The sequence below is a fragment of the Petromyzon marinus genome, unplaced genomic scaffold (assembly GCF_048934315.1).
Source record: "Petromyzon marinus isolate PM22_M1 ecotype Great Lakes invasive population unplaced genomic scaffold, UKy_Petmar_22M1.pri1.0 PM_G_Scaffold_55, whole genome shotgun sequence".
NCBI classification, from domain to species: Eukaryota; Metazoa; Chordata; class Hyperoartia; order Petromyzontiformes; family Petromyzontidae; genus Petromyzon; species Petromyzon marinus.
The window spans coordinates 300,361-326,236 of NW_027423008.1; the positions used below are offsets into that span (position 1 = coordinate 300,361).

At 55.1% G+C, this 25,876-nt stretch overlaps 1 protein-coding gene across 1 annotated transcript in view; it reads left to right on the plus strand.

The window, feature by feature from the left end:
* Window positions 1-25,876, plus strand: part of LOC142917905 (protocadherin Fat 1-like) — a 46,028-nt gene that overhangs the window by 13,018 nt on the left and 7,134 nt on the right. The window contains exons 2-12 of the mRNA XM_076062247.1: window positions 765-4,137; window positions 4,267-4,391; window positions 4,496-4,688; window positions 4,985-5,049; window positions 11,268-11,579; window positions 11,738-11,951; window positions 12,443-12,582; window positions 16,806-17,096; window positions 21,373-21,583; window positions 21,907-24,497; window positions 25,338-25,737. Of these exons, the coding sequence (XP_075918362.1) occupies window positions 885-4,137; window positions 4,267-4,391; window positions 4,496-4,688; window positions 4,985-5,049; window positions 11,268-11,579; window positions 11,738-11,951; window positions 12,443-12,582; window positions 16,806-17,096; window positions 21,373-21,583; window positions 21,907-24,497; window positions 25,338-25,737 (7,795 nt within the window). The 5' untranslated portion in view covers window positions 765-884. The remainder of the gene's footprint in view (window positions 1-764; window positions 4,138-4,266; window positions 4,392-4,495; window positions 4,689-4,984; window positions 5,050-11,267; window positions 11,580-11,737; window positions 11,952-12,442; window positions 12,583-16,805; window positions 17,097-21,372; window positions 21,584-21,906; window positions 24,498-25,337; window positions 25,738-25,876) is intronic.

The window sequence follows — 25,876 nt, forward strand, 5'->3', positions numbered from 1 at the left end:
GAGGATCGATAATGTTAGCTTCATCTTTGGTCGCTAAGTTTTGGAATTTTTACCATTTAGCAGAAGCATGAAAAAATTAACCAAAACGAAACGCCTGTTTGTTATCCTTCGTCCGGGGGGGGCGTGTGTGTTTTTTTATTTGACTTTATGACTGACCGTTTCCGTTGGTGGGAGGGGAGGGTGTTATTATCTTTGCGAGAGTGATAAGACAGCTGCTCGAAAGGAGGGGGGGGGGGTTCCGTTTGTTTGTGCTCCCAGTGACCCCGCAAGTGATTATATGAAAAAAAAATATTGGCAAAATCATTAATATCAAAAACAAAAAATGGAAAAAGGCCTATATATGCAACAGTGCCACCCGAACCCCCACTGGCTCCGCCACTGCGAACGAGCGACTGTTGAGGAGTAATTTGGCCGCCGCAAATGTCCACGTTGGGAATGGGTCTCTGGAAAAGGTGGTCGGGAGATGTCACCTCCCTCGCCTGGTACGCAGGAGGTCGTGGGTTCGATCCCAACCCTGAAGACGCCTGCTGCTGTAGATTTGGAGTTTGCATCTCTCATCATCATCACGGTGGCTAGGAGATGTTAACTACTGCGCCTGGTATTTGGCCACGTGACGACGATGATGAGCCACTTTGCTGAGCTATCGTTTACGACGGCCAGTTCGCTACTGAAAAAGCGCTACCCGGTAGCTCGGTGGGGGGCGCCTTGCCTGGCAAACTTAAAATTGTTTGGTTTATATTTGGTCTTGATCTGACATGTTACAGGATGAGGAGGACCCATACCCCATTGGGAGCACCGAACGGACCCGGAGACTTTCGCGGCACCCGCCTTTCCGACCGCTGCTCGGTGTCATCATTGTCGTCATTGCCTCTCGAGTGCAGACCATGACGCCCAACAAGATGGCTTCGGCGCTCCTCCCGCTGCTGCTGCTGCTGCTGCCGCCGTGCGGCGGCCAGCCGGAGCCGCCCTTAGCCAGATATTTCTACAATGCCACCGTCTACGAGAACTCCGCGCCCAGGACGTATGTGGAGAGCCACAGCAGGATGGGGTTCTACATCGGCCTCTGGGGCTTCATACCCACGTACTCCATCGTATCCGGGGATGAGGGGGCCGGGTTCACGGCAGAGGGGTTGCACTTGGGTGACACTTTAATCTTGCGCATCCGCACGGGGAATGTGCCGTTGAACCGCGAGGAGCGCCCCGGCTACGTACTGGGGATAAGGGCGGTCACCTGGAGCCGCCGTTGTCTGGCGTTCATCACGGTCTACGTCCGGGTGATGGACCGCAACGAATTCAGCCCGCTGTTCTCGATGTCATCGTACGGCGCGAGCGACTTCAACGCGCCGGCGAGCACCGTCGGCCTTTTCGTCACCGACGACGCGCCGGCGGGCACCGTCGTCGTTCGCGTCGCCGCCACGGACGCTGACGAGGGCCCCAACGGGCGCATCCGTTACGCCATGGCAGATCGCGTGTTCGCCGTGCACCCGACGAGCGGCGCTGTGATGCTCGTCAAGAGGCTGAAGCCCGATGATTGGGGGATGTACATATTGAAGGTGCTGGCCGTCGACAGCGGTGGCCTGTCCAGCTCGGCGCGCATCACGGTGAACGTGGTCTGGGCGAACCAAGACCCCCCGCGCATTGCCGTCGTCGCGACCCACGGGCCGCGGGCGTCATTTGCCGACCCCGCCGCCTCGTACGCGGAGCTCGCCGTGGAGGACAACGACGGCGGCCCCGCGGGGGAGATCAGCGCCGTGGAGATCATCGCCGGCGACCCCCTCCGGGCGTTCTCCGTCGCCCCGACGGACGGAACCGACCCCGGCTCGACCTACGCGGTGAGGCTCTCGGGGCGGCTGGACTGGGCGGACTTCCCCTTCGGGGTGAACCTCACCGTGCAAGCGCGCGACGGGGGGAGGTCGCCCAAGCACTCGCGGCCCGTCAGGGTCACGGTCCGGGAGGGCGGCGCCACTGGCGCCGCCGGCGCGTTCGAGCGGAGCGTCTACGCGGGCGCCGTCGAGCGGCGGTCTCCGCCCCGCGCCGTTGTGCTCGCGGTCAGAGCCTCTTGCGGCGCGCGGAGCTGCCGGTACGTCGTCCGAGGCGGCGCCGACGGCTACTTCTTCGCCGTGAACCCCGCCACCGGGGTCGTCTCCGTCCGCAAGTCTTTGGCGGCGGTCGACAGACGCCGCCTCGCGTTCAACGTCGGTACCGACGTCGGCTCGGGCGTCGCCAGCGTCACGATTGACGTCGTGGACTACAACGAGCACGCCCCGGTCTTCGAGCGGCCCAACTACTTCGCCTCGTTGAGCGAGGACGTCCCGACGGGCACGTTCGTGCTCGTCGTGCACGCCACGGACAAGGACGAGGGGTACGACGGCCGCGTGACGTACGGCCTGGCGGACGCCGAGCCCGGCCCATTCACCGTTGACCCCTTCACGGGCATCATCGTCACGACGGGGCCGCTGGACCACGACGAGACGGCGGGGGTCTACTGGCTGCACGTGCGAGCCTCGGACTGGGGGACTCCGTTCCGCCGGGAGGCGGAGGTGATCGCGCCTGTCCGCGTCGCCAACGTGAACGACAATGCGCCCGTCTTTGTGAGGAACTGCGTGGGTGAGATCCCCCGGGACCTCCGGCCTGGCGAGCCGATCTTCACCGTGTTGGCCATCGACGCCGACGACCTCCGGCCAGTGCTCTATGGCATTGCGTCCGGGAACGAGGGCGGCTTCTTCGCGCTCGACGACGCCCTTGGCGTCGTGACGCTCGCGCGTTCCCTCGCCGACGTCGCCGTCGGGCCGGCGGGGGCCTTTCACCTCGGCCTCACGGCCACCGACGGGGAGCTCTCGGCAGAGACGTTCCTGAACATCTCGGTCCTGGACGCCCGTCCCGGTTGGAGGCCGTCATTGCAGTGCGTGGCGACGGAGATCGCCCAGAGGATGGGCGAGATGCTCCACCGGGCGGACCAACGGCGAGACCGCCCGCGCCCTGTCGCCGCCAGCACCGTCAATCGGCACGCGCCGGCGTTCGCCGCCCCGGCGGCCGCCGTGGAAGTCCGCGAGGACCTGCGCGTCGGGGCAGAGGTCATCCGAATGGAGGCCGAGGATCCGGACGACGGCTTCGAGGGGAAGCTGCTGTACGCCCTGACGGACGGCGGGGCGAGCGGCTTCGCCGTGGACGCGGAGACCGGCGTCGTGAGGGTCCTGGTGCCGCTTGACTACGAGACCGTCACCTCCTACTCCGTGAACGTCGTTGTCCACGACCTGGGCACGCCGCGGCGTTCCGCAAGCGCCACTGTCCGGGTCGTCATCTTGGACGTCAACGACAACCGGCCGGAGTTCTCGCGGCGCGCCTACGCGGTCCGGGTGCCGGAGAGAGTGCGGCCGGGCCACGAGGTGCTCCGGCTGGAGGCCGCCGACGGCGACGAGGGCGACGCGGGCTCCGTGCGCTACCGCCTGCTGTCCGACACCGACCTCTTCCGCGTGGACGCCGAGACGGGCGCCTTGGAGGTGGCGGCGCCGCTGGACCGCGAGCGGCGCGCCGAGCACACGCTGCTGGTGGAGGCGTCGGACCTGGTGCCGGAAGAGAGCCGCCTCTCCTCCGTCGCCGCGGTGATCGTGACGGTGGATGATGTGGACGACCACACGCCCACGTGCGCGCCGGACCCCCTCCGTCTCCGCGTGCCCGAAGACGTCCCGGTGGGGGCCGTCCTCGGCTGGCTGGACGCTCGAGACCCCGACGTGGGGCCGGCCGGGGAGGTGCACTACACGCTGGTTAGCGTGGACGAGGGGGACGGCACGTTCACGGTGCATGAGACGAGCGGGGCCCTGCAGCTGGCACGGCCGCTCGACTTTGAGAGACGACGCCGCTACGACCTAACAGTGGCCACGCACGACGGCGACCCCAGGGGGCCACCGTCGACCGTCTGCCGGGTGACGGTGGAAGTGACGGACGTGGACGAGAACAACCACGCCCCGCGGTTCGCGTATTCCATGGACAGCAAACGCGTGCCAGAGGACATCCCCGTGGGGACTGCCATCTTCACCGCCACGGCCACGGACCACGATGAGGGTCTGGACGGGGAGGTGCGGTACTCCCTCGTGGGCGGATCCGACCTGGGGGTCTTCAGCATTCATCTGGAGACCGGTAGACCGCACCCACTACAACCACCACTACTACCCTCCTCCCTGCTCCTCATGGTTCATGACGCCGGCTGACGGCTCACGCTGGCGCCCGTCTCTGCTGCGTGTCATTCACGGCGTTTCGTGACGGCAGGGGTGATCGTCACGATGCGGCCGCTGGATCGCGAGACGGTGAGAAGCTACTGGCTCGAGGTGCGCGCTACGGATCGCGGAGTCTTCCAACGCTTCTCTACACTGCACATCTACGTGGATGTGCAGGTACGGAAACTCGCGCGCACTCAACACGTGCGTACGCGCCGCTGCGTTTTAAAACGGCACGATGAGAGTACCGTGTGTGGTTTCCCCCCCCCCCCCCACCCAAGGACGTGAACGACAACCCCCCGTGGGTGTCGCAGACGTGGAACCAGGCCGACGCTATGGAGAACTCTCATTCTGTTATATTCCAAGTGAAAGCCTGGGACCCAGACAAGGACAGCGTGCCCCGGGGCAAGGGCCTCACATTCAACATCGTTAGTGGAGACCCACAGGGAATGTTCACCGTAAACAAAACGTCAGGTGCGTCCGGTGGTGGGGGAGGAGAGCAAATTCACAACATTTACAATTGTAGTGTATGGTGGACACTACACGACACTTCTATACACCACAGAACGTGCCAATTCATTACTAGTACAGCACTAACATACAGCAACATTTACTATCGACGCATTTCCATTTGACGCGATGTGACTCAACAGAGTCCGACATCACGATAACGAACTCCCCCCACCCCCCCCCCCCCGCCCCACCACGTGCGTGCATGTGCCGGCCGGCATATGGTTGTGGTTGACCTCCGGTGAACCGACTCGGCACAGGCGTCATATCTAACACCCCCGACAAGTCGCTGGACAGAGAGACGCAGGCGGAGTACGAGCTAGAGGTGAGAGAGTCACTGTGAGGGTGGTGGTGGTAGTGATGGGGAGTCCCTGACCCTTCATGATGGTGAGCGGGCCCAGGTAAAATTTCGTGGCCGGGAGTCAGAGCCGTTTCTGCGACAGGGATGTCCTCTGGCTCCTACAGTATTTTATCTAACCTACTAGCAGGAAGTACCCGGCGTTGCCCGGGTAAAAAAAAATATATTTCAAAACTTCTCTTAAAAACCTTACATATACATACACAGATACTAAGGTATTGTGAAAGCCCGGTGGGCCGTTTGTCCATTTCTCCACCAACAAAATTATAAGAGGCTTGCACAAGTCCAAAAAGTCATAGAAAGTGTGGGGTACATAGTTGATCTAAAAGGTTTCTGAAAATTGTCGACCCACCCCCTCAAAAAATATCTTTATCCCCGCGTAGGTATATATACCTACACACCCTTAATACAATAGAGTAAGTAGTATCTCTTGCCTCTGTAGTTGTATCTACTGACTGTATAGTAGTATCTACTGAGCCAGTAGTAGCTACTGCCTGTTTAGTAGTATTTAGTGACTGTAGTAACTACTGACTGTAGTAGTATCTACTGGGCCTACAGTAGTATTTACCGACCCTATAGTAGTAACAACTAACTGTATAGTAGTATCTACTGACTGTGTCGTAGTATTTACTGACTGTAGCAGTATTTACTGACCGTAGTGGTATATACTGACTGTTAGTATCTACTAACTCTATAGCAGTATCTACCAACTGGATAGCAGTTTCTACTATCACTACAGGAGTGCATACTGGCTGTGGTTGGACCTGCTATGATTACAGCAGTGCATACTGTGGTGGTTCCTGCTTTCACTACAGCAGTGCATACTGACTGGTGGTATCCTGCTATGACTACAGCAGTGCATACCGACTATGGTGGTTCCTGCTATGATGACAGCTTTCACTACAGTAGTACATGGTGACTTTATCTTATATATGAAAGGGAAATTTGTGAATGTGTGTCTGTTCGAATTGTTTAGCATACTTGCCGACATGCAACCAACTTACTGTATATTAAACGAGAATATGCGATTCTAAAAAAATCTACAATCTTCGATTCCTTTGTGCGATTTAAAGAATCGATTCTTGGTGCGCTCAGGTTGAATTTAAAATTACTGAGTTATATATTTGCATTGGTATGTTATGTTTTTAAGTTTTCAGAAGTTTTAAAATATATTTTTGCCCCGGGCAACGCTGGGTATATCGACTCTATAGCACAAAGTCCTCACCTGACAAGAGTGGCGTGTTGAGGCCTAGTACCATGCAGAGCCCCCGGCCTCGCCTAGATTGCCCCCCCATGCTAGAATAATCGTGTAAAGGCACGATAATTTTAGTATCTACCGACCCTATAATAGTAATTGCACACATTGGGGTGGGGGGGGGAGAGAAGAGGACGTGACACTTTGATGAATTTACCTCGGCGTCGCGTGTAAATTTTGTTTGCATTTAGAAGGTGAGTGAGAAATGGCGTCCACCCTGCAGCGACGGCGTGCGCGCCCGTTGCCGGGGGAAACTCGCGTCAGCGTTTCGCGCATGTGCAACGGCGTGCTTTGTTGCGAGCCGGTCGGCAAAAGTAAATTACTAAATTAAGATAGATCGCACCAAAACGCGATTTTAACCACTTTTAAGGTGACGGATGGGAAAACGAAATGGCCTAGTCCCACCGCGGAGCCTGGGGCGTGCCGCCCGGCAAATTTTTTTCGACGTCAATCCCACGGTCCGAGAGCCAAATCCCTCGCAATTGAGCGTATGCAGACAGACAGACAGAGAGACAGACAGACAAAAAATGCCTTTTATAGGTTAGACTAGCGGTTAGTACCCGGTGTTGCCCGGGCGAAAAAGGCAGACACACATGGACTTACAAACAGACATGGACCCATACACATAGAAACCCACTGACTTACACGCACGCAAACACATGGACTCACACACACAGACATCAACTTGAGAGACACATGTAGTTATATACACAAATCGACTCAAACACACAGAGTTACACACATATCAACTCACACATACATACATAGACTGCACAAGAACAGCCGCCATTCGCCACTAAGTGGCAGTGACATCATCACAACGCTTGTGGCAGGCTATGTGCACCTTGAGGCCACGTGAAGTGTCGAACACCTGCTGGCAGGAGGTCACGGGGCAGACCCAGATGGCACAGGTCGACTGAGATGACTGGCAGATGCACCACCTGTGCCCTGTACCCTGCTAACTTGCTGTGCTTTAGCCACACGGTGCACCGCTCGTTTTTGTGAGCGTCGCTCCTCCGCCCTCCGTTGTTGTTGGAGGCCGACTGCCTCCAACTGGCCTGTAGCATCCTTCACGAGGCTCCTCCACAGATACCGACCTTGACACCGCTGGTACCAGTCATCGACAAGTCCACTCAGCTGCACATCGTCCTGTAGCATATCACTCCATCTCTTCTCTAGCGCCCGTTTAGAGACCTTCGATCCGGCGGAACAAAAGGTGTTTAGGCATGCGGTGGCTGGGCATGCAGGCTACATGGCCCAGCCAACGCAGCCTTGCCTGGCCATGCAGGTTACATGGCCCAGCCAACGCAGCCTTGCCTGGCGTAGGAGGTCACCAATGGGACTTTGTCCAAATCTTTCAAGTATTTGTGAGCTCATCACACAATCCAGCCTGGTTAAACCCAGGAAGGATCGTAGGCAGGCCTACCTAAATGTTTGTAACCGGCGAAAATGTTGCATTAGGGGGGTCCAAGTTTCGCAAGTGTAGAGAAGGGAGGGAATGACCATGGGCGAGACGATGTGGAGCTTCGTGCGGAGCGAGAGACCAGGTAGCTTCAACGCAGTGTTACACAGCCGATGAAAAGATAATGCCGCTCAACTGATTCAGAGTGAGACCTCTGGTGTTAAACCGGAGCCAGTCATGAGTACACTGGGCAGGTATGGGAAACTCTGCACTCTCTACAACTGGCCCATCACCAATTGTGAGTTATGGGGGTGGATTGTCCGATGGTACAAAATACCCAGGCAGGTGCTTAGTTTTGGTGGGGCTGATGGCAAGGCCCCACCTCTTAGTGGCAAGCTCCAGGTTGAGCAGCAGCGCGTCCAGCTCCTCTTCTGAGTGAGCATTAATTACCAGACCATCGGCATACATAACGTGGTTGGCCAATAGGGAGCCATCGATTGACCGCACCCGGGCATCGATGAGCCTCCCATTGTATCTGTACCAGATGTTAATTCTTCCGGTAGAGGCATTGAAGGCTTAACGAAATACGTGGTCCAAATATATGTAAAAGATTGTGGGAGGCAGTGGACATCCCTGTCGCACCCCAAGATGTACAGTGAGTGGCTCTGATTCATGGTTACGTAGTTTGATGTGGGACCGCTCACTATCATGAAGGTCCTTAAGGATCGTGAGCAGAGGGTCAGGGACTCGAAAAGTACGAGGAGCAACCCAGAGCTCAGGCCTAATGATGGTATCATAGGCCCTGAGCAAGTGAATAAAGCACACATGGACTAACACGCACACATGGACCTACAGGCATGCAACGAAATGGACTAACACTGACTAACATGGAGCCACGCACACACAGCGACAAACACACATGCACATGGACTGACACACACACATATCAAGTCACACACACATTGACTTACACACACACATCGAGTGACACACACACACATACATAGACTCACACACACAGACATGAACTTGCACACACATACATATCGACGCGCACACACACGGACTGCCACACATAGACACATTGCCATACACACATCGACTGACACACAGACTCCCACACAAACATACATGGACTGACACACGGACATAGAGGCACACAAACATGGACTGAGACACACACATGGACGTACGCACACACATGGACGTACGCACACACACACACACACGTACGTACAGACACACACACATGGACTCACACGCACACATGGACCAAAAAACACACAAATAGAAAGAAATTTACTTACACTGACTGACAAGGAGCGACGCACACACACACACACATTGACTCACACACACACATGGCCGCAGACATGCACATCGACCCACACACACACATGGAATTAGACACAGGCATTATTACTGTGAAAGAAGTAACTTAATTAAAAAAGAGTAGTTTTTTTACACACACACACCACGCACACACATGGACTTATGCACACACCACGACGGTATGCACTATGACTACAGCAGTGCATACCGACTGTGGTGGTACCTGATTTCACTACAGCAGTGCACACGGCCTGTGGTGGTACCTGCTTGAACTACAGCACTGCACACGGACTGTGGTGGTACTTGCTTGAACTACAGCAGTGCAAACCGACTGTGGTGGTTTGTGGTATCACTACAGCAGTGCCTCGTGACTGGTGGAACCTGCTATCACAAAGGCAGTGCATACTGACAGTGGTGGTAGCGGCTTTTACAAAAGCAGTGCATACTAACTGCGGTGGTAGCTGCTATGATAACAGCAGTGCATACTGTGGTGGTACATGGTTTAACAACAGCAGTGCATACTGAATGTGCTGGTACCTGGTATGATTACAGCAGTGCATATCGTGGTGGTACCTGCTTTCCCTGCAGCAGTGCAAGCATATTGTCGTGGTAGCTGGTATGATTACAACAGTGCATACAGTGGTGGTACCTGCTTTAGCTACTGGAGTGCATACGGACTTTGGTCCCTGCTTTTACTACAGCAGTGCATAGTGACTGTGGTGGTCCGTGCTATTACTACAGCAGTGCATAGTGTGCTTTCCCTACAGCAGTGCATGCAATTGGCGTCAGTTGGTACGGTCGAGCTCGTGCAGTAAGTAAATAAAATAAGAATGCCACTAAATCGCTAATTAAACTAATTTTAAGTTGACGGCTGGGAAAACGGAATAGCCTATACCAAGCATGGGGCTCGGGGCGTGCCACCCGGCAATTTTTTTCGGACTTGAACCCCACCGTTTGAGAGCCAAATCCCCCGCAAGCGCGCGCACGCGAAGACTTTTATATATAAGATGGCGTATGTGGGGATAATGGGAAAATGTCGTTCGTCGCCAAACAAATGGCAAAGTCGTGTCGGTGGGGGCTAAGTCGACTCTGGGAATCGACACCGAAGCGTAGGTTTGCAGTGGCCCCTGCATGAAAACGACGGAAAGTGCAGCGGATAGATAAAGTGCGCTTATTTATATAAATGGCTATTATTGCGACCACGTCTTTATGCGCGAGGGAATGACACTTATGCAGACGTTTTCTCTTTCAAAATAGCTACTTTTCTAAATATCACTGTCCTGCTCACAAAACAACTACTCTGAGGGGAATCATCGCATTTCCTGTACTTTGGAGGAACCAGCAGCCACCTCATATCCCTGCACTGAATGCTATTATTACGTCTTCTTCATTCTAACATATTTACAATTGCCCCCTCAGTACGGGGGTTGAGCGGTGACATGTCAATTATGCTTAATTGGTGCACATCAGCTCATAGTTACAGGTAGGATAATTAGATGTTTTCGTTGACTTTCATTTATTTACCAATTTATTTATTTTTTGCTCGCGCAAAATGTTTGCACAAAAATGTTGGGACACCATCGCCCTCACTCTGAATTACTCATGGCAGACGCCTGCATTTCCCCCCCTTGCTTCTTTCACTTAAGTCACGCAGATAGAAAACTATTATTTTAAAAGTTAGTAAATATGAAAGTAATGTGTGTGCGAGTCCATATGCGTGTGCGTCGTATGAGTGTGCAAGTCGATGTGTGTGTGTGTCTTTTTAGGGCAGTTGTGGGTTGGAGAAGAGATAGAGTGATGTGGTATAGGAGGGTGTGGAGCTGCGTGGACTTGGTACCAGAGGTGTCAAGATCGGCCTCTGTGGAGGAGGCTCGTGAAGGACGCTACTGGGCAGTTGGAGGCAGCCGCCCTCCAACAATGGAGGGCGGAGGAGCGATGCTCAACAACGAGCGGAGTGCCGGGTGGCTAAAGCACTGCAAGTGGGCACATGTTGTGCATCAGCCAGTCAGTTGACCCATGGCACCTGCTGGGTTTGTCCCGTGACCTCGTGTCAGCAGGCATTCGATGCTTCACGTGGCCTCAACGTGCACATAGCCTGGCACAAGCATCGTGGTGATGTCACCGCCACTTAGTGGCTGAATGGCGGTTGTTGTTGTGCATGTGTGTCTGTGCGTGCGTCCGTCCCACCGGTGCCAGGTGTCCATCGTGGATACCGGCGTGCCCCCGCTTGAAACGAGGGTGGTGGTGTCGGTGAACGTCTTGGACAGAAACGACCACACCCCACGCTTCCCCAGGGACCTCCAGCACGTCTACGTGGTGTTGGCGGATGACGAAACGGAGGTGGAAATCGCACGTTTCTATGCCACCGACGCCGACTCGGGCGACAACGCCAGGATAGCGTACGACATATCGCCACAAGTAAAATATCGCATGGACGGCTATCAAGGAATCGGAATCCTCTTCACCCGGAGAAACTTGCACCGTGCGGGGACATCCGACACCATGGAGGTCAGGGACATACTCCATCCTCCACCCTGTTCCCCCCGCATCCCGCTTCCTCCCTCCTCCACACGCAGACACGCGTGATGATATCACTCCGACCTCTTATCACCGCGATGATTCGACCGCGAAACGGAACTCTCCAATCTCTGTTGCTGGCCCCGCAGCTCACCGCCATGAACACGGATTTGGACGCAAGAAAGGTGTCTACCAAACTGCGTGTGGATTGGGTCGCCACTCCTCTGCCGCCAGAGACGCCCCCGGCCTTCGCCCAGAGGTATCATGCGGTCACCGTGGCGGAGACGGCCGCCGTGGGCTCCGTGGTGATTGCCCTGCCCACGCAGAGCACGGCGGGGAGCCTCCTCTGGTTCAGCATCACAGGTCACGTGGTGCCACCACACACATCCCCCCACCCCAACACAACCCAACCCATCCCAACCCACATCATGATGTGTTAACGGTGACATGATGATGGGTTAACGGTGACATCATGATGATGGGTTAATGGTGACATGATGATGATGGGTCAACGGTGACATCATGATGATGGGTTAATGGTGACATGATGATGATGATGGGTTAACGGTGACATCATGACGATGGGGTTAACGGTGACATCATGTTGGTGGGTTAACGGTGACATCATGATGATGGGGTTAACGGTGACATGTTGATGGGTTAACGGTGACATCATGATGGTGGGGTTAACGGTGACATCATGATGATGGGGTTAACGGTGATATGTTGATGGGGTTAACGGTGACATGTTGATGGGTTAACGGTGACATGATGATGATGGGGTTAACGGTGACATGATGATGGGTTAACAGTGACATGATGATGATGACGGTAGGGGCACCGCGTGTTGACAGGCGGTAACGTGGAGGACCGCTTCTATGTGACCCAACATGGCGGTGTTGTGGAGTTGGCCCAGCCGCTGGATGCCGAGCAGCGCGCCTCCTATGAGCTCACCATCAGGCTCACCGACGGGTCCAACGCTGTAACCACCCTGGTGGGTGGCCACGCGTGTCTGTGTGTCTGTCTCTGTGTGACTGTGTGTGTCCGTCTGTGTGTGTCTGTCTCTGTGCGACTGTGTGTGTCTGTCTGTGCGTGTCTGTCTCTGTGTGACTGTGTGTGTCTGTCTGTGTGTGTCTGTCTCTGTGTGACTGTGTGTGTCTGTCTGTGTGTGTCTGGCTCTGTGTGACTGTGTGTGTCTGTCTGTGTGTTTCTGTCTCTGTGTGACTGTGTGTGTGTCTGTCTCTGTGACTGTGTGTGTCTGTCTGTGTCTGTCTGTCTCTGCGCGACTGTGTGTCCGTCTGTGTGTGTGTCTGTCTCTGTGTGACTGTGTGTGTGTCTGTCTGTGTGTGTCTGTCTCCGGCAAAACAACCCCCTACCTCCTCGCGGTGCCGGACGGGCAACTCTGTCGTGGGCAGTGCTGTGGGGGGAGGTCCAATTTCGATTGGCTCCTCCCCTCATGGCATCTGTGTCCACCACAGGGGCTAAACAGAGGCTCTGGATGGGTGCGAGGGGCTGGTAACCCCTCCACCTTCAATTAATTACCACTAAACCGCGAATTAAGTATATAACTAATAAGCTTGTGCCGGAGGCCCCGGGGGGCCAGGCGTCTATGACGTCTCCTGGCCAAACCCCAATTGGCGGAGCCAGGAGATTGAATATGTACCCTCGGGGCTCCTCCAGAAACAATGAAAAACCACTACGGATGGCCACGTGGAATGTTCGAATGCTCACTGCGGAGGAGAGGCTGCCACTCCTCTGTCGGGAGCTGGACCGGTACCGCCTGGATCTATGTGGCATTCAGGAGGTCCGGTGGACCGGTTCTGGCTCCTGCCACCATGAGGGGTGGACAGTCCTCTACTCGGGGCGGCAGACTGCCAAACAACAGGGTGTGGCTCTTCTTTTGAACAAAAGAATGAAGGGGGCGTGGGAGCGTGGCGGTGAAGTGTGGGAAGCTGTAAGCCCCAGGCTGCTTTGGGCTCGCCTTCCCATCAACCGGAGGCGAGGAATGGTGGTCGTGGTTGCTTATGCCCCCACCGAAGATTAACATCCGTGGAGGGATGCAGGCAAAGCCGATGAGTCAGATGCCTTCTATGACCTCCTGTCACAGGTGCTGGCTAAAGTGGCCCCTCAGGATAGAGTCATCATGTTGGGTAACTTCAATGCCCGAGTTGGTCATGATGCTGGCACCTGGTCTGGAGTGATTGGAGGGCATGGGCCAGATCAGCTCAATAACAACGGTAGGAGGCTGCTGGATTTTTGTGCAGCCCATGGGCTTGTAATTACCAACACGCTGTTCCGGCATCGGCGCATCCACACAACATCATGGATGCATGCCGGGTCCAAGCAAGAACATCTGCTGGACTACATAGTAATGGACAAGCAGATGCGAGCCCATGTCCTTGACACCAGGACCTACCGTGGAGCTGATCTGCCCTCTGACCATCGACTAGTCATCTGTAAGATGTGCCTGCCATTCTTCCACTCCGGTGGTGGGTGTACACCCAGGACCCCATTCCAACCTCAAGTGGCCTGGTCTCAGTTATCTGATGAAAGTTGCAAGCGAGAATTTCACCATCACTTGCGGCTGGGATTGGCATCGTCCCCGACTCCTCCTGATGTCGAGGGTAAATGGGCGAGGTTTAGGACTGTGACTCATGCAGCTGTAATGGCTGCTTTGGGTACGCGGTCCAGACCTCCCCAGAGACCCTGGCTGACAGAGGAGGTGTTCAGGATGGTTGAGAAAAAGTGACAGGCCCACTGTCATCGGCTACAGAATCCCACGTCAGAGAATGAGGAGGCTTACCGCAGCCTTCGCTCGGAGGCAAGGATGGGTGGTGGTCGCGGGTTGCTGAGGAGATGGAGTCTGCCTCAGTGGCCCATGATCACAAATCTCTATTTAACTCCATCAAAAAAGTAACCTGCAGCGCCACACCTATTACCATCATTAGGGGAAAAAACGGTGATCCAATCTCCGACCCCCAGGAACAGGTTTGCAGATTTGCTGAGCATTTCTGTGAAGTCCTGGGGGAGGGAAAATCCCTCAGCCAAGAAAACAACGTGGCACAAAGTGAGGATGACCCTGCTGAGGCTGCGGTGCCTCAAATATTGGAAGAAGTCACCCCCTGTGAGTGACTGGCTGAGGTGCCATCTGTTGAGGAAGTACTGAAGGCGATCCGGAGTCTGAGACCAGGAAAGGCAGCGGGCAGAGATGATCTCCCAAGCGAAATGCTGAGGGAGGGTGGCGTTTGTGCACAGACTGCCCTATATGACCACTGGTCGGGTTCCGCAGGATTGGAAGGATGCCCTGGTTGTCCCCCTTTTTAAGAAGGAGGACCACACAGACTGTAACAACTACAGGGGCATCTCACTCCTCAGTGTGCCAGGAAAGGTCCTGGCAAGGATTATTCAGCATCGCCTTGCCAGGCACGCTGAGGAGAGGCTTGCGGAGCCCTAATGCGGTTTCAGGAAAGGGCGGTCCTGCACAGATGCCATATTTTCTGTCCGTCTGCTACAGCAGAGGTGTATGGAATTCCAACAAGACCTACATCTCTGCTTTATTGACCTGGTCAAGGCCTATGATACCATCAGTAGGCCTGGGCTCTGGGTTGTTCTTCGTGCTTTTGGAGTACCTGACCCTCTGCTCACGATCATTAAGGACCTTCATGATGGTAAGCGGGTCCGGGTAAAACTACATGGCCGGGAGTCAGAGCCATTCCCTGTACACCTTGGGGTGCGACAGGAATGTCCTCTGGCTCCCACATTATTTTGACCACGTAATTCGTGAAGCCTTCAATAGCTGTACCGGGGGAATCTCTATATGGTACAGATATAATGGGAGGCTGATCGATGCCCGGGTGCGGTCAAGGGATGGCTCCCTATTGCTCAACCACGTTATGTATGCTGATGATTTGGTAATAGCTGCTCATTCAGAGGAGGAGTTGGAGACGCTGCTGCTGAGACTAGGTGGGGTCTTACCATCAGCCCCACCAAAACTAAGCACCTGCCTGGGTATTTTGTACCATCGGACACTCCACCCCCACGGCTCCCAATCGGTGATGGGGCAGTTGTGGAGCGAGTGGAGAGTTTCCCATACCTGGGCAGTGTGCTTATGACCAGCTCCAGTTTAACAGCAGAGGTCTCACTCCGAATCAGTCGAGCGGCAATATCTTTTCATCGGTTGCGTAACGCTGTGTGGAAGCTACCTGGTCTGTCACTCCGCACTAAGCTTCAGGTCTTCTCGGCCACGGTCATTCCCTCCCTTCTCTACGCTTGCGAAACGTGGACCCCCCTAATGGAACATCTTCGCCGGTTAGAAACATTTAGGCTGGCCTGCCTACAATCCATCCTGGGTTTAACCAGACTGGATTGTGTGAGGAGCTCACAAATCCTTGAAAGATCTGGGCAAGGTCCCATCGGTGAGCTCCTCCGGCGGGCAAGGCTGCGATGGCTGGGTCATGTAGCCCGCATGCCCAGCCACCGCATGCCAAAACAGCTTTTGTTCGGCCGGATTGAGGGGGCTAAACGGGCGTTGCACGGGCTAGAGAAGAGATGGAGTGATGTGGTACAGGAGGACGTGGAGCTGAGTGGACTTGCCGATGACTGGTACCAGCGGTGTCAAGATCGGCCTCTGTGGAGGAGGCTCGTAAAGGACGCTACTGGGCAGTTGGAGGTAGTCGCCCTCTGTTGTTGGAGGGCGAAGGAGCAACGCTCACAACAACGAGCGGAGCGCCGGGTGGCTAAAGCACAGCAGGTTGGCACAGTAGGGGGCACAGGTGGTGCATCAGCCAGTCATCTCAGTCAGTCGACCCGCGGCACCTGGGTCTGCCCCGTGACCTCCTGCCAGCGGGCGTTCGACACTTCACGTGGCCTCAGGGTGCACATAGCCTGGCACAAGCGTCATGGTGACGTCACCGCCACTTAGTGGTGAATGGCGGTTGTTGTTGTTGTCTGTCTCTGTGTGACTGTGTGTGTGTACGTCTGTGTGTGTGTCTGTCTCTGTGTGACTGTGTGTGTCTGTTTGTGTGTCTGTCTGTCTCTGTGCGACTGTGTGTGTCCGTCTCTGCGGGCGACGTGGTGACGTCACGAGGCAGGGGACGGCCGCGGTGGCCACGTGAGACACGCGGGGGGCATTGTCACCTCTCACCACTTCCTCCTCACCGCCACCCACATCACCGCTGTACTCACCCCCGCTACCCTCGCCCCCCCACTCCCCGCTAGGTGGAGGTGACGGTGCTGGACATGAATGATAACCGGCCCCGTTTCTCCCACGGCTTCTACAATGCGACCGTCGCCGAGGACTCTCCTGGCGCCGTCGTCAGCCTCCGGCTGGAGGCGACTGATGCCGACGCCGGCGACGCCGGCCGGTTATTCTTCTCGCTCGTCAGCTTAGGCGGCAATAACGCCGCCGAGAGCATGCGTCTGTTCCGCATTAACCCCGTCACCGGCGAGGTCACAGCTGCCGAGGAGCTGGACCGAGAGGCCAAGCAGAGCCACGTACTCACCGTCATGGTGAGGGGGCGCCACGCCGGGTGTGTCTGTGTGCGCACCATACGTAGCCGACTGCTGATCGAAGTTGCCGACGATGATTATGACGACGACGATAACGACGACGCCGTGACCATCGTCTTGCGTGGTGACCATAGTGTACTGTATAGTAGCGTGTTGTTGTGTATATAGGTGTTATGAAAATTGATGGAAATAATGAAAATTAAATGAAATTTGAGATTTGCATAATTTATCCGAAATTATGTTAATTGGTGTAATTATGCGCATAATTATACTGATTCGAGAGATAATCGTATTCATTTATGCGAGTGGGCGTGGTTAGGATAATGCAGGTCGTTATGGATTATAAGGTCGAGCCTCGGTGACGAGGATTGTGTTATGAATTGGAATAACGCAATTAATCGTATGCAGTGACGCAGGCGTTGTGAGCGTGAATGAGAGAGAGTCGATTCGACTCTGCTCTTTAATTCCGTATTATCGATAAGGGTACGATTACTCTCGATTGAACATTACGAATTATGCGTGTTATGGATTATGTGTGGTGATAGTGTGCTTTTGATAGGTCCCCAGGATTCAAATCTCATACGCAGAACAATATTATGCAGAATTTCAGGAAGAATCACACACAAACCTTCTGCTTTAATCAATTTTATTTCTAGCTAACTTTCATTTTTGGATAATATAAAAACTCAATCTCGGGATTTTGGAATTTCAACACAGCGTTAACATGATACCACCACGATTGCGTTGTTTCACCTCGATAGCGGCACCTGTGGTTAATTCCCGACGCGTAACGCAATCGATCGGTTGTTGAGAGAGAGATTGAAAACATGCGAACTATTCTATCAAACCTTAACTTTATAATATGCAAACTCGTATGCTTGAATTGTTACACAACACGGCACTTGGTCTTTGATTCGTATCCAATCCTTAATACATTCTGATATGCGAAGTTATTATGCTTGAAATCGTCAGCACAGTACCACGTTGATGTTTGTTCATTGATTCATAACGATTATGAATTTAAAGCGTTCGACTGAAATACTTCGAATTGCCTTATCAACACCACTCGATGGCCGCAATGCTTCGTTACTTGAATTGTCACACAACACAGCATTCGGTCATTGATCATGCGCGGCCCTTAATGCAATTATTGTCACGTTGTTAACAATAGGATGACTGATTATTATGCAACGCTACTCGTTGACAGGGCACTCCAACCAGTATTATTCTTGGAGGCACAAATATGCGTTTGAATTCGTTATTTCAGTCGTGGATACCAGCAAGATTATGCAGAAAGACAAATATTAACGAACGACTCAAGTATTTCTAATCAACTTCTCAAGGCGACTCAATGGGTGGCGATGTTTCCTTTTGAGATCCTTATCTCGGGCCAATCTTTTAATTAATTGTGGCCAGACCCCTGACAGGGAACCGGTTGAACACGCTCTCTATCCCCGCGAGCGGCGCTCCGTGGTGAGGTGTCAAGAATTAATCCTTGTTAATGGGTCAGTTGGTAATTTATGCGGTTAGAAGTACAGCCCCATCACAATATTACAGAGGAAAATTATGAACACTCTTAAAAACGATGGATTATTCACTCGGTCGTTGCGATGTTTCCACAATCACGGATGGTTCAATGGCTTGAGGTTTTAGGCTTTGTTAATGACCCGTGTGTGTGTGTGTTGAATGGTATGAGTGGTGAAAGAGTAGGCCAATGTTCGGAATCGATTCTTCGAGTCAAGCAGACGTCTGGTTTGTCGTGTAGTGGGGGGCAGTGTATCATACGTATCAGTTGATTCTTCTTTCAGTAGTTGGTTCGGACTCGACGGACGTTGGTGAACGAGTAGATGCGTTGTTGTAGCTGAGATGACCGTCTGGTAGACAGCGTTAGAAGCACGCCCGCAGCGGCGCGGTTGTACGCGGACTCGGTAGGTAATGCGCGCAGTACGTCTGCGAGCAGCTGGCACGCTGGTGCTCCGTCGTCGGCGGTTGTAGATTACAGGCTCACGATTCGCTCGTGGTGGCGCTGGCCGCTAACAGCGGCAGCGGGACGCCAATCGGCGACACTCGCCAATTCGGCGAGTTGTAGAGGAGTCTCCGGCGTCGGTGATGGCTGGTCTTCTGCTGAGATGAGTTGAGCGGGTCTTCTGCTGAGATGAGTCTTCTTCTGTTGAGCTGAGTTGAGATGAGTCTTCTTCTGTTGAGCTGGCCCTGAGGGCTGATGAGCTGATTTCAATGCTGAAACGGCTCCTTTTTATGCCAAAAATCTCTCTCCTTCTCGGCTCCCCTAACGAGGCGGAGCTATCTTTGATCTGATCGTATGTCGGTGGGGGGGGGTTCGTGTGTCGGTGGTGGGGGGGTTCGTGTGTCAGTGTGTATGTTTGTGTGTGTGTCATTTATGACACGGTCCTGTTCGGGTCTTTCCTCAAGCCATAAACATCAAGACAACAGACACCTCGATTCATCTTGGTGGCGTCTGGTTGTCTACTCCATCCACCCAGAGAGAGGGGCGGGTTCCCCCCCCCCCCCTTTTCCGTACGCGTTCCGACGCACAAAGAAATGGTTAAGATTTTTTTTTTAAGTTTAACATTTCACATCATAGTTGGTATCTTATCATACACAGTTATGATCCTGCTTGTGATTCATAGTATTTGATTTATTTCCAAGTGAAGATGCTCTTCCGAGCGTATGCATTTTATCACGTGCTGCAGGGAAAGACAAAGGTGGCCAGGATCTTCCCATCTCTCTATACTTTGCAAATATCATTTCGACTCCACATTCTACCAGCCTAATCCACCCCGTTACCTTGGCTCTTACTTAGTTTATTAATTTTCGTCACTTTGTGCGTTTATAAATGTGTGACAGTTTAACTTAAAGCTCGCTCGCTCTTTTGCTGCCCGTGTGCAGGGTGGGGTGGGGGCTACTACTAAGTTCCGTGTGTGGCAGATGGTCCCCGCGATAACGATCTTGTTTGCCCTGGCGTAAAATTCCTCTCTCGCGCTCTTCGGGAGAGACAAAGGTGGTCGGGAGCACCTCTTTATACTTTCGACTTATATTTCTCAAATACCATTTGGTCCCATGTTCGCCAAGACTCGTGCTTGTAACTACGTCCTCCCGACACCTCTCGGTTTTACCGAGGTTCGAATTGTTATGATGGAATTATTAAAAAGAAAAATAATTATCATCCTGAGTTTAAGAGGTCCGTTTCTTGATTGTTGGAATCCATATCCCTTGGTTCTGTAAGGTTCTATAATGGAATGTCGTGTAAGGTTAATACGTTATTATTAATATTATATTGCAATTTCCTTTAAAACTTTCTTTACCTGGTTGCCGTGTGTGGGGTGGGTGTGTCTCCTCATCAAACCCGGCTGGCTTTTCCAGATGGCCCCTTGTGATAAGGTGTAATTCCTGCTTCTCCACGCTGTGAGAGAGACAAAGGTGGTCGGGGTTGCTTGGGATATTGTTTAAACTCTTTCGCAAGTTTGCCCGTTGTCTCATTCCTTCTCGATAACCTTTGATGTGACTCGGTATTCCTGCTCCAAGCTTTGTTTTAACAGTAAAAGTATTAAAGGTGAAAATCATTTGATAGCGAATTAATCATTGGATAATAATTCACTGATGTGTCTGGTGGCCTGTTCTTAATTGGAGTGAGCGTTAGGATCTCTAATTTTATCTTATTCTTGTTGTTGCCTTTTCATTTTTTAGTTGTTTTACTGGAAAATAAGAAAAAGAATATGTATACGATTTACCCTGTTGGCGTCTCCGTGTCTGCTCTCTTGGTGTTCTGACCTCGGAGGGACCTTTCCTAAGGGGCCCATCAAACTCTTGTTCATCTGGAGATTTTCGCCGATAGCTGTTACATCCTCGCCTTGAGAGTTTTATTATTTCTTTATATCTCTATATGGCCTGTTTATGACCGACATCTGTTTTTTCGTGTTTCTGGCTTACGGGTTTGATTCATTAAAAAAATATATATATTGTTTGTCACGAAAGAAAGGAAAAATAAATCTAGGTGTATGCATCCGTAAATATTCTTATGGATATTAATTGTGGAAAAAGGGCCGTATACAACAGTGTAGTGTAGTTTGTCACGTAAACAAACCGTGTCACCGATCGCCACGTTTCATTAAGGTGACACCAAACCTTGCCGATTGGCCGTGTCGAGCGGCGGTGACGCAGTTTGACGGCACCGCAGCGCCGGAGAAATGGAGGCTGAACCTTAGGAAGATGTTTCTAAGGAGCTTACTCTCTCACTCACTCTCTCCCGCGCGAGCAGGTGCAGGACGCCAGGATCCCCGTGAGGCGAGCGTACACCACGGTGTTGGTGAGCGTCATCGATGACAACGACCACACGCCCGTCTTCACCGTCGACCCCTACGAGGCCTACGTGGCGGAGTGGGCGGCCGTGGGCTCCACCGTGATACGCGTCAATGCGTTCGACCGCGACGACGGCCCCAACGGCAACGTCAGATACAGCATCAAATCCGGTTACCGCTTCACCACCACTCCCTCTCCCGCCGCCACTCCCATCCCACCGTCGCCACTCCCACCCACCCGGGGGGAGTTTCTGCACCGGGGCACATTTCCAGCGTCGTGGTTTCTTCGTGGCGACGCTCTGTCGCGTCTCTCTCCCCGAGCGAGTCGCGGGTCCAACTCGGATCGCCGGGGGGTGGGGGGGCCAGGCAGCCGACGGGGCGCCGAGGCTTCCCCCGCGTCATTTGTCCTCAACAGCTCCTTTCAGTTTTGACGACGTGAACTGGCGCTCGTCCGACGACGACGATTCAAGACGCCCTCCGAATTCCCCCGACAGGAAACGTGGGGAATTCCTTCGCCGTCCACCACACGCTGGGTGTCGTCTCTGTGGCGCGGAAGCTGAACGGTTCTGCGGTGGAGAGCTACGAGCTGATGGTAAGGGCGGAGGACCACGGGCGCCCGCAACGCTCCACGGTCGCCACCGTCCGCATCGTCGTCAACGCGTACGGCGTTCCCCCCAAATTCGCCCCCGTCGGCGTCGACGGCTCGGCGGAGGTCACCGAAGGCGCCGTGCCCGGGAGCTTCGTGCTCGCAGTGAGCGCCTCCGGCCGGTCGACGGTCACCTACGAAATACGGGAGGGCGATCCCGAAGGCGCCTTCGACATCCACCCGACGTCCGGGGTCGTCGCCACCAAACGGCCGCTGGACCGCGAGCGGACGCTGTCGTACCGGCTGACGGTGCGGGCCACGGACGCGGCGAGCCTCTCGGCGGACGCGTCGGTGTCGATCCGCGTGCTCGACGAAAACGACAACGCGCCCGTCTTCGATCGCCCGCGCTACCGCGGGGCCGTCGGCGAGGAGGCGGTGGCGGGGACCCCGGTGCTGGACCCCGACGGCGTCCCGCTCGTCATACGAGCCGCCGACGCGGACGACGGCGAGGGGCGCGCGACGGTCGCCTATCGGATCGTCGAGCGCGAAGCCAGAAAGTACTTCTCCGTCGACCCACGCACGGGGGCCGTCAGGATGGCCGGGGCCCTCGACCGCGAGACGACGGCCGAGTTCCGCTTCCGGGTGACCGCGTCGGACGGCGGCAGCCCGAAGATGTCCGCCAAGACACCGGCCGAGGTGACCGTCGCCGTGCTGGACGCCAACGACTGCCCGCCGGCGTTCTCGACGGCCGCGTACGAGACGACGCTGATCGTGCCGACCCGCGCCGGCGTCCGCCTGCTGACCCTGGCGGCCTCTGACCCGGACGTCGGCGCCGTGTTGACCTACCGCGTCGCCTCGGGAAACGTCGGCGACGCGTTCGCCGTAGACACGCGCACCGGGGACGTCGCGGTACGGAACGCCTCCCTCCTCGCCGCCGGCTATTACCTGCGGGTCGAGGTGTCCGACGGGAGGTTCTCGAGCGCCGCGCGGGTGAAGGTCTCCGTGCGGGCGGTCGGCGGCAGGCTGCGGGTTCCGCCAAAGTACTCGGCGCGCATCCCCGAGAACAGCACGGCGATCGCCGCGGTCGCCGTGGTCGTCGCGACGGGTGGAGATCTCAACGAGCCGCTCGTCTTCGGCTTGCTCGACCCGAGCGGCACGTTCCGGATGAGGCCGACGGCGGGCATCCTGGAGACGGCCGGCGTCGCGTTCGACAGGGAGGAGCGCGATCGCTACGAGCTGCTGGTGGAGGTGAGGGGCGGCCCGAGCGTCGCTCGCACCTTGGTCGAGGTGGACGTCGAAGACGTCAACGACAACGCCCCGGCGTTCGTCGGCCTGCCGTACCGCGCCGTCGTCAGGGCGGCGGCGGCTCCAGGGAGCGCCGTGCTCACCGTGGCGGCCCTCGACCGGGACGTCGGCGAGAACGCCAGGGTGAGGTACTCCTTGAGGGACGACCACGATGGCCGCTTCGTCGTCGATCACTCCGGCGGCAACGTCTCGCTAAGGAGGAGCTTCGCCCCGGACGCATCGGGCGAGGACTTCGTCGTGACCGTGGTGGCGACGGACTGCGGGGTTCCTCCGCTGTCGTCCGCGGTCGACGCCATGGTCACGGTGCTCGACGAGGACGCGCCGGCGTTCGAGAGCCTCTCCCACGTCGCGTGGGTGCCCGAGGACGTCGTGCCGCCCGCGCCGATCGCTCACGTCCACGCGACGGCTCCGGGGGGCCCGCCTCTCGTTTTCTCCATCGTCGACGGCGACCCCTTCGAGCAGTTCTCCGTCGACTTCGGCACGGGCGTCGTGAGCGTCGTCGGCCCTCTGGACCGCGAGACGCGGGCCAACTACCGCCTCGCGGTGCGGGCCGCATCCCCGGCGACGGGCCTGTACGCCGACACGAGCCTGGACGTCGTCGTCGGGGACGTCAACGACAACCGGCCGCTCTTCGCGCGGGGCGCTTACGCCGCCACGCTGTCCGAATTCGCGCCCCCGGGGACCTCCGTCGTCCAGGCGAGAGCCGCCGACGCCGACTCGGGCTCCAACCGGGCGCTCCGCTACGAGATCGTGGACGACGGGGAGAAGGGCGGCGAGGGATTCCACGTGGACCCGGACGGCGGGCTGGTCGTGACAACGGCGCCCCTGGATCACGAGCGAAGCCGGCTTCATCGTTTCTCGGTGCGGGCGACGGACGGCGGCTCCCCTCCCCTCGCCGCCTACGTTCCGGTGACCGTCACCGTCGAGGACGAGAACGACAACGCCCCGGTGTTCGAGCGGCCGCTGTACGAGGCGTCCGTGAACCGGCTGGTCTTGGCCGGGCACTTCGTGGCCGCGCCGAGGGCGTTTGACGCCGACGCGTCGGACGCCCACCGGCTCCGATACGCCATCGTCTCCCCCTCCAGGGACGACATTCGTGAATCATATCGCGACATCGAGACCAGCTTCGCGATCGACGTCGAGACAGGCGTCGTCTCCGTCATCGGCGACAGCCTGCGATTAGGCCTCGGCAAGGTAAGGTAATTTACCTTTTTTACCGGGTAAAATGGTAAAGGCTAAAGGTGTCGACATGCCAAGGGGTAAGGTAGTTTAAAGGTAGCTCGGAAGAATTACCCGATAGGGTAAAGATAGAGCGAAGTATTACCCGGTAAATACGGTGCCTTGTTTACTGCTAAAAGCTCCGTGGCGCAGTCCGTGGCCTTCATTGAATAAGTCATATTTTTTTTAAACTTTTTTAAAGCACGCTGTTATGAAATGTACCGTAGAAGTAATGTAAGAACTCCAGGAAGTGGCCCCGAAGCTTGCCACAACGTAAGGGGCCGTGGCCAATTACAGCCAACGTCAGTTGACAGTGGGCAATTAGACCCAAGCCGAAACACAACATATAAAAAATAATGTTTAAAAATATTTTATTTTATTTTTAATGATAGTATATAGTATTGTCATCAGTATGACATAAGTATACCAAGTTTGCAGTCGAAACCACATTGGGAAGTAGGTTAAAATTGAGTTAAAAGATTTGAGGCTACAACAATGACAACAACAGAGTGAGTTAATAGAAAGCGTGTAAAATTGGAATAATCGAGAATATTCTATATGATAAAAGCGCTCTACCTAGCATTTACCTGTTTTAAACCTTTTTCATGTGTAGTACCCCAGTAATTACTACCCTGTAATCGGGTAATTTGTATGGGGTAAGGGTAAAAGGTAGGGTAAAGGTAGGCTCGTTGCTTTTAACCTTTTACCTTACCTGCTGAAGGGTAAAAGGTAGGGTAGAGTGATTGTATTGTGGTAAGGTAAAAGGTTGGGTAAAGGTAGGCTCGTTGTTTTTACCTTTTACCTTACCTTGCCGAGACCTACCTGCGATGGCAGCTGCCCGCCCTCTACCGCTTCCGGGTCTCGGTCACGGACGGAACGTTCGTCAGCGTAGCCACGGTGGCGGTCGACTTGCTGCCCGCCTTCGAGTGGCCCAAGTACGCGATGGAGATCCCCGAAAACTCAGAGGCAGGGACCCCGGTGGTCTTGCGGCGGGCCATGGACGCCGACGCGAGCGGGCGCATCTTAGGGAGGGCGCCCCCCGCCGAGGTGATCTTCGCCACGGGCTACGCCAACGACCGCCCCCCGCGGTTCTTGGACTCGGTGGTCTACGTCCGCGTGCCGGAGGACGCGGAGCCCGGCCTGGCGTTGGCCGTCATCCGGGCGGACGACGCGGACGCCACGTCGGAACACCTGCGGCTTACGTACCACCTGACGGGTAGTGTATAGTAGTTAGTAGTGTATAGTGTAGTATACCGGTACAGCACGACACACGTTGCGTTGGAGAGTGAACCCACCGCTACATTTACAGTTGGCTGCGGAGACCCCCCACGTTAAACCGACTCTCGTCGTCAAAC